Raw genomic sequence first — 12,584 nt, forward strand, 5'->3', positions numbered from 1 at the left:
AATTACTTAAAATTTTACTCAGTTTTAAATATACTTTATACATCATACTATCACGGTCATATGGTACCTTGTATGGTACTAAACCATAATACCGAGTATTATCCTAAATCGACAACCTTCAACGAAACTTATTTTCTTCAACTCGTTCACCCTCTCATCTGCGATGCTTCAGCCGCATCTGCGGGCTCGCACCTGCGGCTGGCCAACCGCAGGTGCGGTTATGACAGCAACTGGAGCTTCAGCTCCTTCTCAAATTTTCAACTTAGTTCGAGCCTCGTCTGATTGATGCTCGGGGGCTCCGCCCGAACATACCGACAAGTTTGAAATCATAAAACGGACTCGCTCGAACCTTCGAAATGCCCGAAACAACATTAAAACTAAGAATCACACCCTAAAACCAATTGAATCAAACTTATGAACTTCAAGTTCTTCAATCTACTTCCAATGTGCCGAAACGTATTTATACTACTCTGAGTGATACCAAATTTTGCGTGCAAGTCTTCAATGACATTTTGGAACTATTTTTGACCTCGATATCACAAAAACCTGCCCCAAACCAAATTTAAAGAACTTCAAAATCCTTAAAGAATCAACTTTCACTATTAGGCGCCAAAACGCTCACGGGTCATCCAATACCCAATCCGGACATACGCCCAAGTCCGAAATCATCATACGAACCTGTTGGAACCTTCAAATCCCGATTTCGAGGTCGTTTACTCAAAATTTTGACCGAAGTCAAACTTGGCCTTTTAAGCCAACCTTAAGGAACCAAGTGTTCCGATTTCAGCCAAAACTCTTCCAAATCCCGAAGCAACCATCCCCGCAAGTCATAAATCAGTAAAAATAAGTACGAGAAGTCTTATTTTAGGAAACGGGGTTCTAGAAAGCAAAATGACCAGTCGGGTCGTTACATTCATAAATACTACTTACAGAAAATTCATGTAATTAGACCTCAACTAAATTGAGATTAAGAGCGTAACTATTGTTATTGTTTGAAATTTAAAAAAAAAGGCTTTGAACAAACAAAAGTAGGATTGGTTTATGGCATAGCTCTAGTTGCCTTTCTCCGGAGTAGAAGCCTATTCTTAGATTGTCAATATACAACCAAAGAGCAATTTGGAGATTCATTTGCTTGACGAGTACAATCTCATGCAAAAATCACGAGCCTCAATGATCGTAAGAAGAATTCCTATTGTCATTATGTAAATCAATGAAAAAATATTTAACAGTATCACCACCAGGGGCGGACCCACATGGAGTCAAGAGGGTTTATATGAACCCGCTTCGTCGAAAAATAATATTGTGTATATAGGTATATTTTTTCTGTCTTCAAAAACGTAATGGTATAAAAATTATTTTGAACCCGGTTCAGATAAGTGAATTCCCTAGCCTGACGGTAAAGAGGGTTCAAATTTCTCACATGGTCCTGAGTTCGAAACTGGTTAGTCACTATGACTTCTATTTTTGGATTTTTTAATATGCGTCTCTTTTTCTACTCCGAAAACGATGCCGTTTACAATTTTTATAATATGCAAATTCCCCAAATCAGAACACGATCAGTTCTAATCCCAAGTTCGATGCCTCTCTCTCCCCCCCCCCCCCCTCTCTCTTTCTCACGAGATTCGCTTCCATAGTCTAATCCCAGAACACGTTGTCTCTCTCAATTTTCAAAGACAAAGCCATTTACAATTTTTATAATATGCCAATTCACAAATCAGAACACGATCAGTTCTAATCCCAAGTTCGATGCCTCTCCCCCCCCCCCCCTCTCTTTCTCACGACATTCGCTTCCATAGTCTAATCCCAGAACACGTTGTCTCTCTCAATTCTCAAAGACAAAGGGCTTCATCTTTGTATATATCAGGTTTCTCTTTGATTTTTAATCTTTTTTCTTTCAGTTACAAAGCCTAAGAAGGGCAGGTTTTTCAATTTTCTAAATGTATGTGCTTTCTTATCTCTGTGCTTGTGCATCTCCGGTTGGTTTATCTACATCCAGTGGCGGACCCAGAATTTTTATCAAGCGGGTTCAAAATGCAAAGAAGCAAATATACAAAGAGGTCAACAAAAATTATATATTAATAAAATATATTATTACAAATATCCTCTACGAGTTTTTATTTTCAGAAACGTATTCATAATAGTCTCATCAGAAATAGTATTAAATATTTTTCTTTCTATATAAGGTACCAAACAACCGCTCATGAATTCGTCATTCATTCGGTTTCGTAATTCACTCTTGATCAACTTCATCGCCCGAGAAAGTTCTTTCAACTGTAGCAGTGGCAACTGGTAGAAGCAAAGCGGGTTCCAAAAAGTGTCTACATTTTGTGTCAAGTATAATATTTTGATACCAAACTTTGATGACTTCTATGTTAACTCCGGAAGATCTCGACGTAAAGTTGTTGATTATACTATTTTACATCATTATCGTGTTGATATATTTTTTAAGATTATTGATTGGAAAGTTCAAGAACTCAATGCTCGTTTTAATGAGGTGACAACGAACTTGCTTGTTGGAGTAGCTTGCTTAAATCCAGTTGATTCATTTTCAAGTTTTGACATAAACAAGATATTAATGATGGCTGAATTGTATCCTGACGATTTTGATGAGAATATAATGGTTACACTCAAGAATCAACTTGAAACTTATATTGTTGATGCTCGTGATTTTGATGAAAGGTTCTCAAATCTACAAGGACTTGTTGATCTTTCTGAAACACTAGTTAAGACAAAGAAGCATTTGAATTATCCATTTGTGTTTCGCCTTGTAAAATTTATTTTGCTTCTACCAGTTGCCACTGCTACAGTTGAAAGAACTTTCTCGGGCGATGAAGTTGATCAAGAGTGAATTGTGAAAACCGAATGAATGACGAATTCATGAGCGATTGTTTGGTACCTTATGTAGAAAGAAAAGTATTTAACACTATTTCTTATGAGACTATTATGAATACGTTTCAGAAAATAAAAACTCGTAGAGGACAGTTGTAATAATATATTTTATTAATATATAGTTTTCGTTGACCTCTTTGTATATTTGCTTCTTTGTATTTTGAACCCGCTTGATAAAATTCTGGGTCCGCCACTGATCACCACCATAATCAAACTCGTATATGCAGTACCACTCAAAGGCATCCAAAATTGTGTATTTAAAGCTATGGGTATCTAAGGAGTTGTTATAGTCACTACAGCATTTTAGGCCTACAACCACCCCTGAGAAGTGTGGCCTAAGATGCCAAGAAGTGTAGCATGTGGGCAAAGGCAACACTTTATGTAACGACCCGATCGGTCGTTTTGAGCTCTAGCAGGTCGTTCAGCAGTCTGAGGCCATGAAAAGCTTCATTTTAGGTATTATAACTTGTACGTGTGGTCGGAATTGAATTTCGGGAAGTTCGGAGTTGATTTGGAAAGAGAATTCTCATTTCGGAAGCTTAAAGTTGAAAGAATTACCTAGGATTGGATTTTTGAGTAAACGACCTCGGAATCAGGATCAAAGGTTCCAGCAGGTTCGTATGATGATTTCAGACTTGGGCGTATGCCCGGTTCGGGTTTTGGATAACCCGAGAGCGTTTTGGCGCCTATTGTGGAAGTTAGTATTTTGGAAGAAATTTCATAAGTTTGGGTTGAAGTGAATTTCAGTGATATCGATGTTCGTTTGGGATTCCGAGTCTAGGAGCAGCCCCGTATGGTGATTTTGGAGTTGGGAGCGCGATCGAAAGTGAATTCGGAGGTCCGTAGGTCATTTTGGAGCCATTTGGCTAAAGATAGAAATTTGAAGGTTTTTGAGAAGTTTGACCGGAAGTGGACTTTTTGATATCGGGGTCAGAATCCAATTCCGAAAGTTAGAGTAGGTCCGTAATGTCGAATGTGACTTGTGTGCAAAATTTGAGATCAATCAGACGTGATTTGATAGGTTTCGACATCGAATGTAGAAATTTGAAGTTCTAAAGTTCATTAAGCTTGAATTGGGGTGCAATTCATGATTTTGATGTTGTTTAATGTGATTTGAGGCCTCGAGCAAGTCCGTGTTATGTTATGGGACTGGTTTGTGTGATTGGACGGGGCCCCGGGAGCCTCGGGTGTGTTTCGGGGTGGTTTCGGATCATTTCGGGCTGTTTTGAAATAGCTGATGCTGGTATCTGGTGTTGTTCTTCGCGTTCGCGAAGAAGGATTTGGCCTCAGGGACTCTGTTCTTCGCGTTTGCGGAGAGGTTCTCGCGTTCGCGTAGAAGGAAATCTCTGCTGCACAAGTCTGACTTCGGAGGCTTATATCTCACAATGTATAAGGAATTTGGAGATGATCCAAAAATAAAAGTTGTAGCCCTTTGTGTCTAGCTTTCAGAAATGTAAACCATTTGGAATTTGGATTTGTGTACCAAAAGTTATGGCTGGTACACTATAGGCTGTCCGGAAAGATAAAGAAGAAATTTGTATTGCACAGGGCTGACTTTGGCAGCTTATATCTCAAAATCTATAAGGAATTGGGAGATAACCAAAACATAAAAGTTGTAGATCTTGGTTTTTAGTTTTCAAAATATTAAACCATTTATAATTTGGAGTTATGTACAAAAAGTTATGACCATCATACTAGAGGCTGTCTCAGAAGAGTATGAAAAACGATTTTTGGGAATTTTCTTCTTCGCGAACGCGATGGGTGTCTCGCGAATGCGAAGAAGACTCATCTGGGCAGTGCATAAGTGTAAAGAAATGGGTTTGGCTCATTTCATCTCATTCTCTCCATGGGAGCCGACCTAGGAGCGATTTTGTAGCTCCATTTTCATCATCCATGCCAAGGTAAGTGATTCCCACCTATTGCAAGTTAATTACTTGGATTATATCTAGATTTTAATATGGAAAATCATGTAAATTAGTAGAAATTTTAGAATTTTGATGAAAACCTAGAAAATTAGTATTCTTGGATTTTGACCACGATTTTGGATTTGGAATTAGGAGAAAATCGTATATTTGAGAGTGAGTTCATGGGTAAATCTTATCTTCGAGAAATTTCGGAATCCGGGCACGTGGGCCCGAGGGCATTTTTGTCAACTTTTCGATCGGGGTTAGGAATTGCTATAAATTGGACTGTAATGAGTAATTGAGCATATATTAATGGATTTATATAATCCTTGGCTAGTTTTGGAGCATTGTGCGTCGATTTAAGTCTTCGGAGGAGCGTGGAATGCCGGTTATGGATCTTCGGAGCGAGGTGAGTCTCCTTTCTAACCTTGTAAGAGGGAATTGTCCCCATAGGTGAGTAAATTGGTTATGTGCTCCTATTTGTGAGGGCTATGTATGCACGAGGTGACGAGAGTCCGTGCGTAGCTACTATTATGCTATTGTCCGGGTAGTCTAGGACCCAAAAAGCATGCTATACTTGGAATATTTGCAATCTTATTGACAGCTTGTATTGCTTAAATCACATCGAATTAGTAATTGAATTCCTAAAAAGATTTAAACTTCATTTTGTTAAACAACTAAAGAGAATTGGCTTTTCCTTGGATAATTGCTCCATGTTGACTTCTTGATTGACTGTCTGTCTGTGTGTGTTTATATTTTGGAACGGGCCGAACGCCTCGGTAGATTAAATAGATGCATCTATAGGCGCGTCGTCGACCCTCGGCAAGTGCATAGTTTATATTTCTGTTGGAGCGGGCCGTCGACCTCGGCATAATATGCGCATGCTTGCATTGCTTACCTTGAAACTTATTGAAGTTGATATTGTCTTTTACGGCCGCTATAAAGATAATGAAAAGTGAATCATGGAAGTTTCCTTATTATTTGAGAAGGTGTTACCTGTTTCCCTGCTTTATGAGTTAAAATTGCTAGATAAATCCATGTTTCCTCACATCTTTACCATATTATTATTTGACCACTAGCAAGTGTTGAAGTCGACCTCTCGTCTCTACTTCTTCGAGATTAGACGGGATACTTGCTGAGTACACGTTGTTTTCGTACTCATACTACATTTGCTGTGCATTTTTGTTGCACAGGTTTATGTGTGGCTAGTGGCTTAGTGGCATAGCGGCATGGTTGATACGGAGACTTAGGTGAGTTGCATTTATTGAGACGATCGCAGTCAGCAGAGTCTCCTTCAGAGTATTGTATTGTATTTCCATTTATGTCCACTTGTATACCGGACAGTTATTGTACTTTATTCGATTCCTTAGTAATTGCTCATGTACTTGTGACACCGGGTTTTGGGATGTATTTGGGTTTATTCATAAATTTTAAAGGTTGTTAAATGTTTCATTATTTATACGGGGGAACTTACTATGTATTGTTTTAAATGTATAAAAGAAGTGTTTTCGAAAATATTTAAATGAGAATTTGATTAAGTAGTTTGATTGGCTTGCCTGACAGCGATGTCCGGCGCCACCACGACCCTTAGTGGATTTGGGTCGTGACAATATGGTATCAGAGCACTAGATTCCTAGGGTCTCACGAGTCATGAGCAAGTCTAGTAGAGTCTCGCGGATCGGTACGGAGACGTCTGTACTTATCCTAGGGAGGCTGTAGGACTGTTAAGAGTACTTCCCTTCTTGATTCCTTATCGTGCGATTTGATCCTTGGAGTCGTATGCCTTTAATTCATTCCTACTCAATCTTACGCGACGCGAACCGCTTGTTATAAATCGAAAATTGAAGAACCGTAATGGTACTACAGATGTGATACGGGATGTTTCTCACGGTATAGCTGATCGGATTATTATCGTCGTTTTACGGAAGAATATTTTATTGTTTCAGCCCAGTAGCGGTACTTCTGAGGGCTCTGAGGCTATGCACAAGTTGCCATGATGCCTATGAACTATTGTTCCGCAGTATTGATATGATGGTAGGACATTTGCCTACGTGTCGGGGTGGTGAATGACTTGAAGGGAGCTTGACTCAGTGCATAATCTAGAGATTCAGTATTTTATTCACGGCAAGGGAAAGACAATCGGACTAAGAATGGTCAGATATGGGCTGGTGGAGTAACAAGACTCGGTATTTGCGAGCGTGGCGGAGTTTTCTTCTATAATGAGGTGTCGCTGTCCTTATTGAATGTACTAACTTCGCCGGCGTTATGATCTTCTACAATTGCCCTTGGATCAGGATATTGCGGGTCACTATCAAAGAAGCGACGGTTAGAGATCGCGGGGTGCGGCGGTTCAAGATGGAACCGGTGTTTCTAAGGATGACGGCTCGAGAAAGATGATCTTCAGAAAGGTTTAAAGTTAGTAGCGAGTTGTGGATTCAAGTGCTACAAAGTTAGATTTCATCTAAGGCAACAATTTAGCAGCAAAGAATGAGGAAAGACGTTTGGGAAATGTAAGGCGGTGGCTAAAATTTCTAGAAGGCCAAGTATAAGGAGCAAAGGGCGAGTAGTCGATAAAAGGGATGAGTTCCGCCAAAGTGGGAGAGTGGCGGAGTTGCATATGGGCATTGTGGTAGGATGACTACGCACCTTAAGGAGAGTTTGGATCGATTTGGGAATTTTAGTGATTTGGTGATTGAGGTCTACAGATTTAATTTCGAGCATGGGCTATTATGCGGCAGGAGATTTGATATAACAGGAAGGAACTGCCGGAGAAGAAGAAGGATACAGCATAGCTTTGAATTGGGAGGATGTTGCCGCAAATTTAATTGATGTCCACGAGGGGTGAATGGACTTGTGCAGCTAGAGAGTGAGCTCGGACTCAGGTGGGTTATTCCCGGAGAGCAGGTTAGAGATCGCCTAGTTGGCGAAGCTTCTGCGAAGAATTCTATTGGTTATGCAGCAAAAAGATCGCTTGTGCGAATGTGGTTGATGATTCAGAGTATAAAAATGGGTTTTACAGCAAGATTCCGAGAATTTTGGTGGTTGATTGCGCAAGGTTACGTCAATAAGAGATAAAGAGTCCTGGTGAATGCCAGAGTTGTGTAATAATGGCTTCAAGCTAAGTGGGAGAGTCCCACCGCCTATGATTGGGTTGCATGGTTAACTATTTGCGAGGTTTCTGGTTATTAGCATATTGACGGGTTATTACAGCTACCGAAAAAGACCATAAGTGGTAATTTGAACGAATGAATTGTTGAATGCATGCTATGGTTGGCCCTATTGGCTCATGTTCAGACTTGGGGAAGGGTTCAGGATTTATGCCTTGTATGGATGCAGGTTTCAAAGAAAGTGATTCTGCTGGGTGCTTCGTTGAGAGGGCATTCTTATGTTAAAAGATTCAGGTAGCTGGTTATATTCGGGGCCAAGTCGGAGCGGGTGGCTCTCAGTAACGGTCCTAGTGAACTCAAAAGATAAAGTGTGATGCCTAATGATTTCGAGCCTATAGGTACAGTTAAGAATCAAGCTTAATAGCAGTCTATGAGAAGAGGCACAGAATGTTCTATGATGTTTTGACTTACGATGTAGCAATTGGGAGGTACGAAATGGTTCGTGGGATTGGAGACAGCATGGTCTCGTGATTCAAGGTCACTCGGGATGAGTGCAGATGGAAGGTGTTATGTGCTGAATGGAGTTATTATTATTTCTAAGGCAATCAAGGATAAACTGGAAGAAGATAGAATGGTTAGCCCTGGTTGAATTGGCATATTGGTGGCACTAATCGGTTCCGTCAGCGAATTATGCAAGTGAATTGTGGCGGTACGTGTGAGCTTGTCGACCGCCGTGATTGAAGTTATTCAGAGGTATTCCACTGTTGTGGCCTGTTATGTGGAGGTGGATCCCGGAAGGGCTATGGTGGTTTAGACCACTACTTAGAGATTTGCATATTCTACGGTCATGAGAATTCACCTGTGTGTTGCTATGGTCCTCCTGAAGTGAGTTAAGTGTAAAGTTTTATATGATGAAGTGTTAATCTAACAGTGGTTCCGAAGCTATGATGAAAAACGAGTTCTATCGTATATTGGCATGTTGGGTGCAGTGAGTGGTATGGAATTTGAAGTGAAGATCAAGGTAGCAGTTCGGTGTCGACAAGGATGTCATGAGCTCGGATGAGCAGGAAAGAAGTTTCGATGTTTAAGGTAAGTTGGTATTTTCTTCAGCGTCACCTGAGATCGGTGTTTTGTAAAAAGGGCTTTGCATCCTGGTTAATGATTCTTGATCTCTTTTCAGCATTAGTGCGGCTGGTGGTTTGGAGATACGACCCAATTATTTGTTATGGTAGGTTACGAGAGTGTGTCCCACAGGAAGATGGTATTAGCGTGGAAGGTGGTCACTGGATTGATTAAAGACTTAAACCAAGTATGAAGGTTGTGATGATATCGTTGATTTGAGGATATATGCCTGGAGGGCACTCAGTCTATTGAGTCACGGACTGCGGATGATTTCTCCAGTATGATGGTTATTCTGGTGTGTTATGGGATAAAGGAGGTTATTATGGACCTAGGAAAGATTGTGGACCTAGTTCGATACGATCAGAATCGGCTTGAGGTCTGTGAATGAATTTAAATATGAATATGGGCCTTATTTCAGGCCGGATGCGTTCATTTCAGCATAACGCTCCTTATGGAGGAGTATTCAGATGTGGATATTATTTCGTCGTCGGCTATTTCATGTAATGCTATACTGTGAGACGGCTTGGTGAATTCCTTGTGTGTTGAGGCTCCGCGTAGAAATGATGTTATATGAGCAGAATGGCTCTTGAGATTCAGATTGTATATCGCACCTTAGTTGTGCTGGAGTTTGTAACTTATGGCACTATATGTCTCCCCAGGGATGGTATTATGCACCTAGCATGCTTGTGACCGATATTCGGCATTTTATTGAAATGAGCAATCTAGCTCTGTGTGTATCTCCTTATGTGAGTTTTATAGGTGGATCGGGTGGAACTCCGCCATGGTTATGTTGTTTGGATCGGGTTGCGCGCCGCAACAGGGTGATATGGATTACAGTTCCCTGTATCTATTTTTATGTGTTATGTTTCCTATTTTCTGAAGGAAGCTCATATTAGCTGTGCGCCCGCTTCGCATGTATGATTCGCGAGCGGGGTAATTGAAATTCCTTTTCAGAGTTCATTTTCCTTTTTGTATCGCATTCTAATTGGTAGCCTATTGGCACATTGTGGCATCATAGGAGACTTTTGGTCATGTCGGGGTGGCTTATTGCCTGAGCAGTTTGTACTGGGTGAGACGAGATTATTGGATTTAAGATCCGTGCAATCTGATTGTATGAAGTACATTATGGAGCTAAGGCCATTATTCGGTTCAGAATGAAGTGATGGTTCTTGTCAGGAGAATAGACTCAATGATTGGTTGACTCGGTAGTTGGTTATGAATTTCTGTACATCTCATCCGTCGTGGTGGTATTGTAAGAGTTAGAGCAAGACCTGTGTGTCTTATGAGGTGAAATGGGAGCATCAGATTTGTGGAATTTCGACTATTATTCTTAGAGAATGTTATTGTGGTCCTGTGAATAAAGTGGTGCACGGTATGAATTCAGCAAAGGTGTACACTCATGTTCTGGTGCATCGTACACGGTGTTCGTATGTTGGGAACAGGTCTGGCAGAGAATTCCGGATGTTGGAATTGGGCTCTAAGGCTTATTTGCTTAAGTGAAAAAGAATATCTTCAGAGTGATCGGGCTAAGGTGCTCAGCGGAGTTGTGGTAGCACGGGTAGGTGCTCGCCGTGTTAAACAGTGATTTCGGACAACTCCAGCACAGTTCTTAGCACGTTCGAGGACGAACGTATGTTTAAGTGGGAGAGAATGTAACGACCCGATCGGTCGTTTTGAGCTCGAGCGCGTCGTTCAACAGTCTGAGGTCATGAGCAGCTTCATTTCAGGTACTATGACTTGTACGCGTGGTCGGAATTGAATTTCGGGAAGTTCGGAGTTGATTTGGAAAGAGAATTCTTATTTCGGAAGCTTATAGTTGAAAGAATTACCTAGGATTGGATTTTTCAGTAAACGACCTCGGAATCAGGATCTGAAGGTTCAAGCAGGTTCATATGATGATTTCAGACTTGGGCGTATGCCCGGTTCGGGTTTTGGATAACCCGAGAGCATTTTGGCGCCTATTGTGGAAGTTAGTATTTTGGAAGAAATTTCATAAGTTTGGGTTGAAGTGCATTTCAGTGATATCGATGTCCGTTTGGGATTCCGAGTCTGGGAGCAGCCCCGTATGGTGATTCTGGAGTTGGGAGCGCGATCGGAAGTGAATTCGGAGGTCCGTAGGTCATTTTGGAGCCATTTGGCTAAAGATAGAAATTTGAAGGTTTTTGAGAAGTTTGACCAGAAGTGGACTTTTTGATATCGGGGTCAGAATCCAATTCCGAAAGTTGGAGTAGGTCCGTAATGTCGAATGTGACTTGTGTGCAAAATTTGAGATCAATCGGACGTGATTTGATAGGTTTCGACATCGAATGTAGAAATTTGAAGTTCTAAAGTTCATTAAGCTTGAATTGGGATGTAATTCATGATTTCGATGTTGTTTGATGTGATTTGAGGCCTCGAGCAAGTCCGTGTTATGTTATGGGACTGGTTTGTGTGATTGGACGGGGCCCCGGGAGCTTCGGGTGTATTTCGGGGTGGTTTCGGATCATTTCGGGCTATTTTGAAATAGCTGATGCTGGTATCTGGTGTTGTTCTTCGCGTTCGCGAGGTTCCTCTTGCGTTCGCGAAGAAGGATTTGGCCTCAGGGACTCTGTTCTTCGCGTTCGCGGAGAGGTTCCCGCGTTCGCGTAGAAGGAAATCTCTACTGCACAGGTCTGACTTCGGAGGCTCATATCTCACAATCTATAAGAAATTTGGAGATGATCCAAAAATGAAAGTTGTAGCCCTTTGTGTCTAGCTTTCAAAAATGTAAACCATTTGGAATTCGGATTTGTGTACCAAAAGTTATGGCCGGTACACTATAGGCTGTCCGAAAAGATAAAGAAGAAATTTTTATTGCACAGGGCTGACTTTGGCAGCTTATATCTCAAATTCTATAAGGAATTGGGAGATGACCAAAATACAAAAGTTGTAGATCTTGGTTTCTAGTTTCCAAAGCATTAAACCATTTGTATTTTGGAGTTATGTACAAACGTTATGACCATTATACTAGAGGTTGTCTGAGAAGAGTATGAAAAACGATTTTTGGGAATTTTCTTCTTCGCGAACGCGATGGGTGTCTCGCGAACGCGAAGAAGACTCGTCTAGGAAGTTTATAAGTGTAAAGAAATGGGTTTGGCTCATTCATTCATTCTCTCCATGGGAGCCGACCTAGGAGCGATTTTGGAGCTCCATTTTCATCATCATGTCAAGGTAAGTGATTCCCACCTATTGCAAGTTAATTACTTGGATTATATCTAGATTTTAATATGGAAAATCATGTAAATTAGTAGAAATTTTGGAATTTTGAAGAAAACCTAGAAAATTAGTATTCTTGGATTTTGACCACGATTTTGGGTATGGAATTAGGAGAAAATCGTATATTTGAGTTCGTGAGTTCATGGGTAAACCTTATCTTCGAGAAATTTCGGAATCCGGGCACGTGGGCCCGAGGGCGTTTTTGTCAACTTTTCGATCGGGGTTAGGAATTGCTATAAATTGGATTGTAATGAGTAATTGAGCATATATTAATGGATTTGTATAATCCTTTGGCTAGTTTTTGGAGTCATTTTGCGTCGATTTAAGT

At 40.8% G+C, this 12,584-nt stretch overlaps 1 protein-coding gene across 1 annotated transcript; it reads left to right on the forward strand.

Moving 5' to 3' along the window:
- Positions 1-1,937: 1,937 nt before the first annotated feature.
- Positions 1,938-2,848, forward strand: LOC109212286. Its single transcript, XM_019375919.1, has 2 exons — positions 1,938-2,057; positions 2,450-2,848. The coding sequence occupies exons 1-2, from the start codon at positions 1,938-1,940 to the stop codon at positions 2,846-2,848; spliced, it is 519 nt and encodes a 172-aa protein (XP_019231464.1).
- The last annotated feature ends 9,736 nt before the right edge of the window (positions 2,849-12,584 follow it).

The sequence above is a fragment of the Nicotiana attenuata genome, unplaced genomic scaffold (assembly GCF_001879085.1).
Source record: "Nicotiana attenuata strain UT unplaced genomic scaffold, NIATTr2, whole genome shotgun sequence".
NCBI classification, from domain to species: Eukaryota; Viridiplantae; Streptophyta; class Magnoliopsida; order Solanales; family Solanaceae; genus Nicotiana; species Nicotiana attenuata.

Coding starts and splice junctions, on each gene's coding strand:
- LOC109212286 (XM_019375919.1), top strand. CDS start 1,938: ATGTATGTGCTTTCTTATCTCTGTGCTTGTGCATCTCCGGTTGGTTTA. Junction 2,058..2,449: donor AGAAGCAAATATACAAAGAG/GTCAACAAAAAT, acceptor ATATTTTTTAAG/ATTATTGATTGGAAAGTTCA.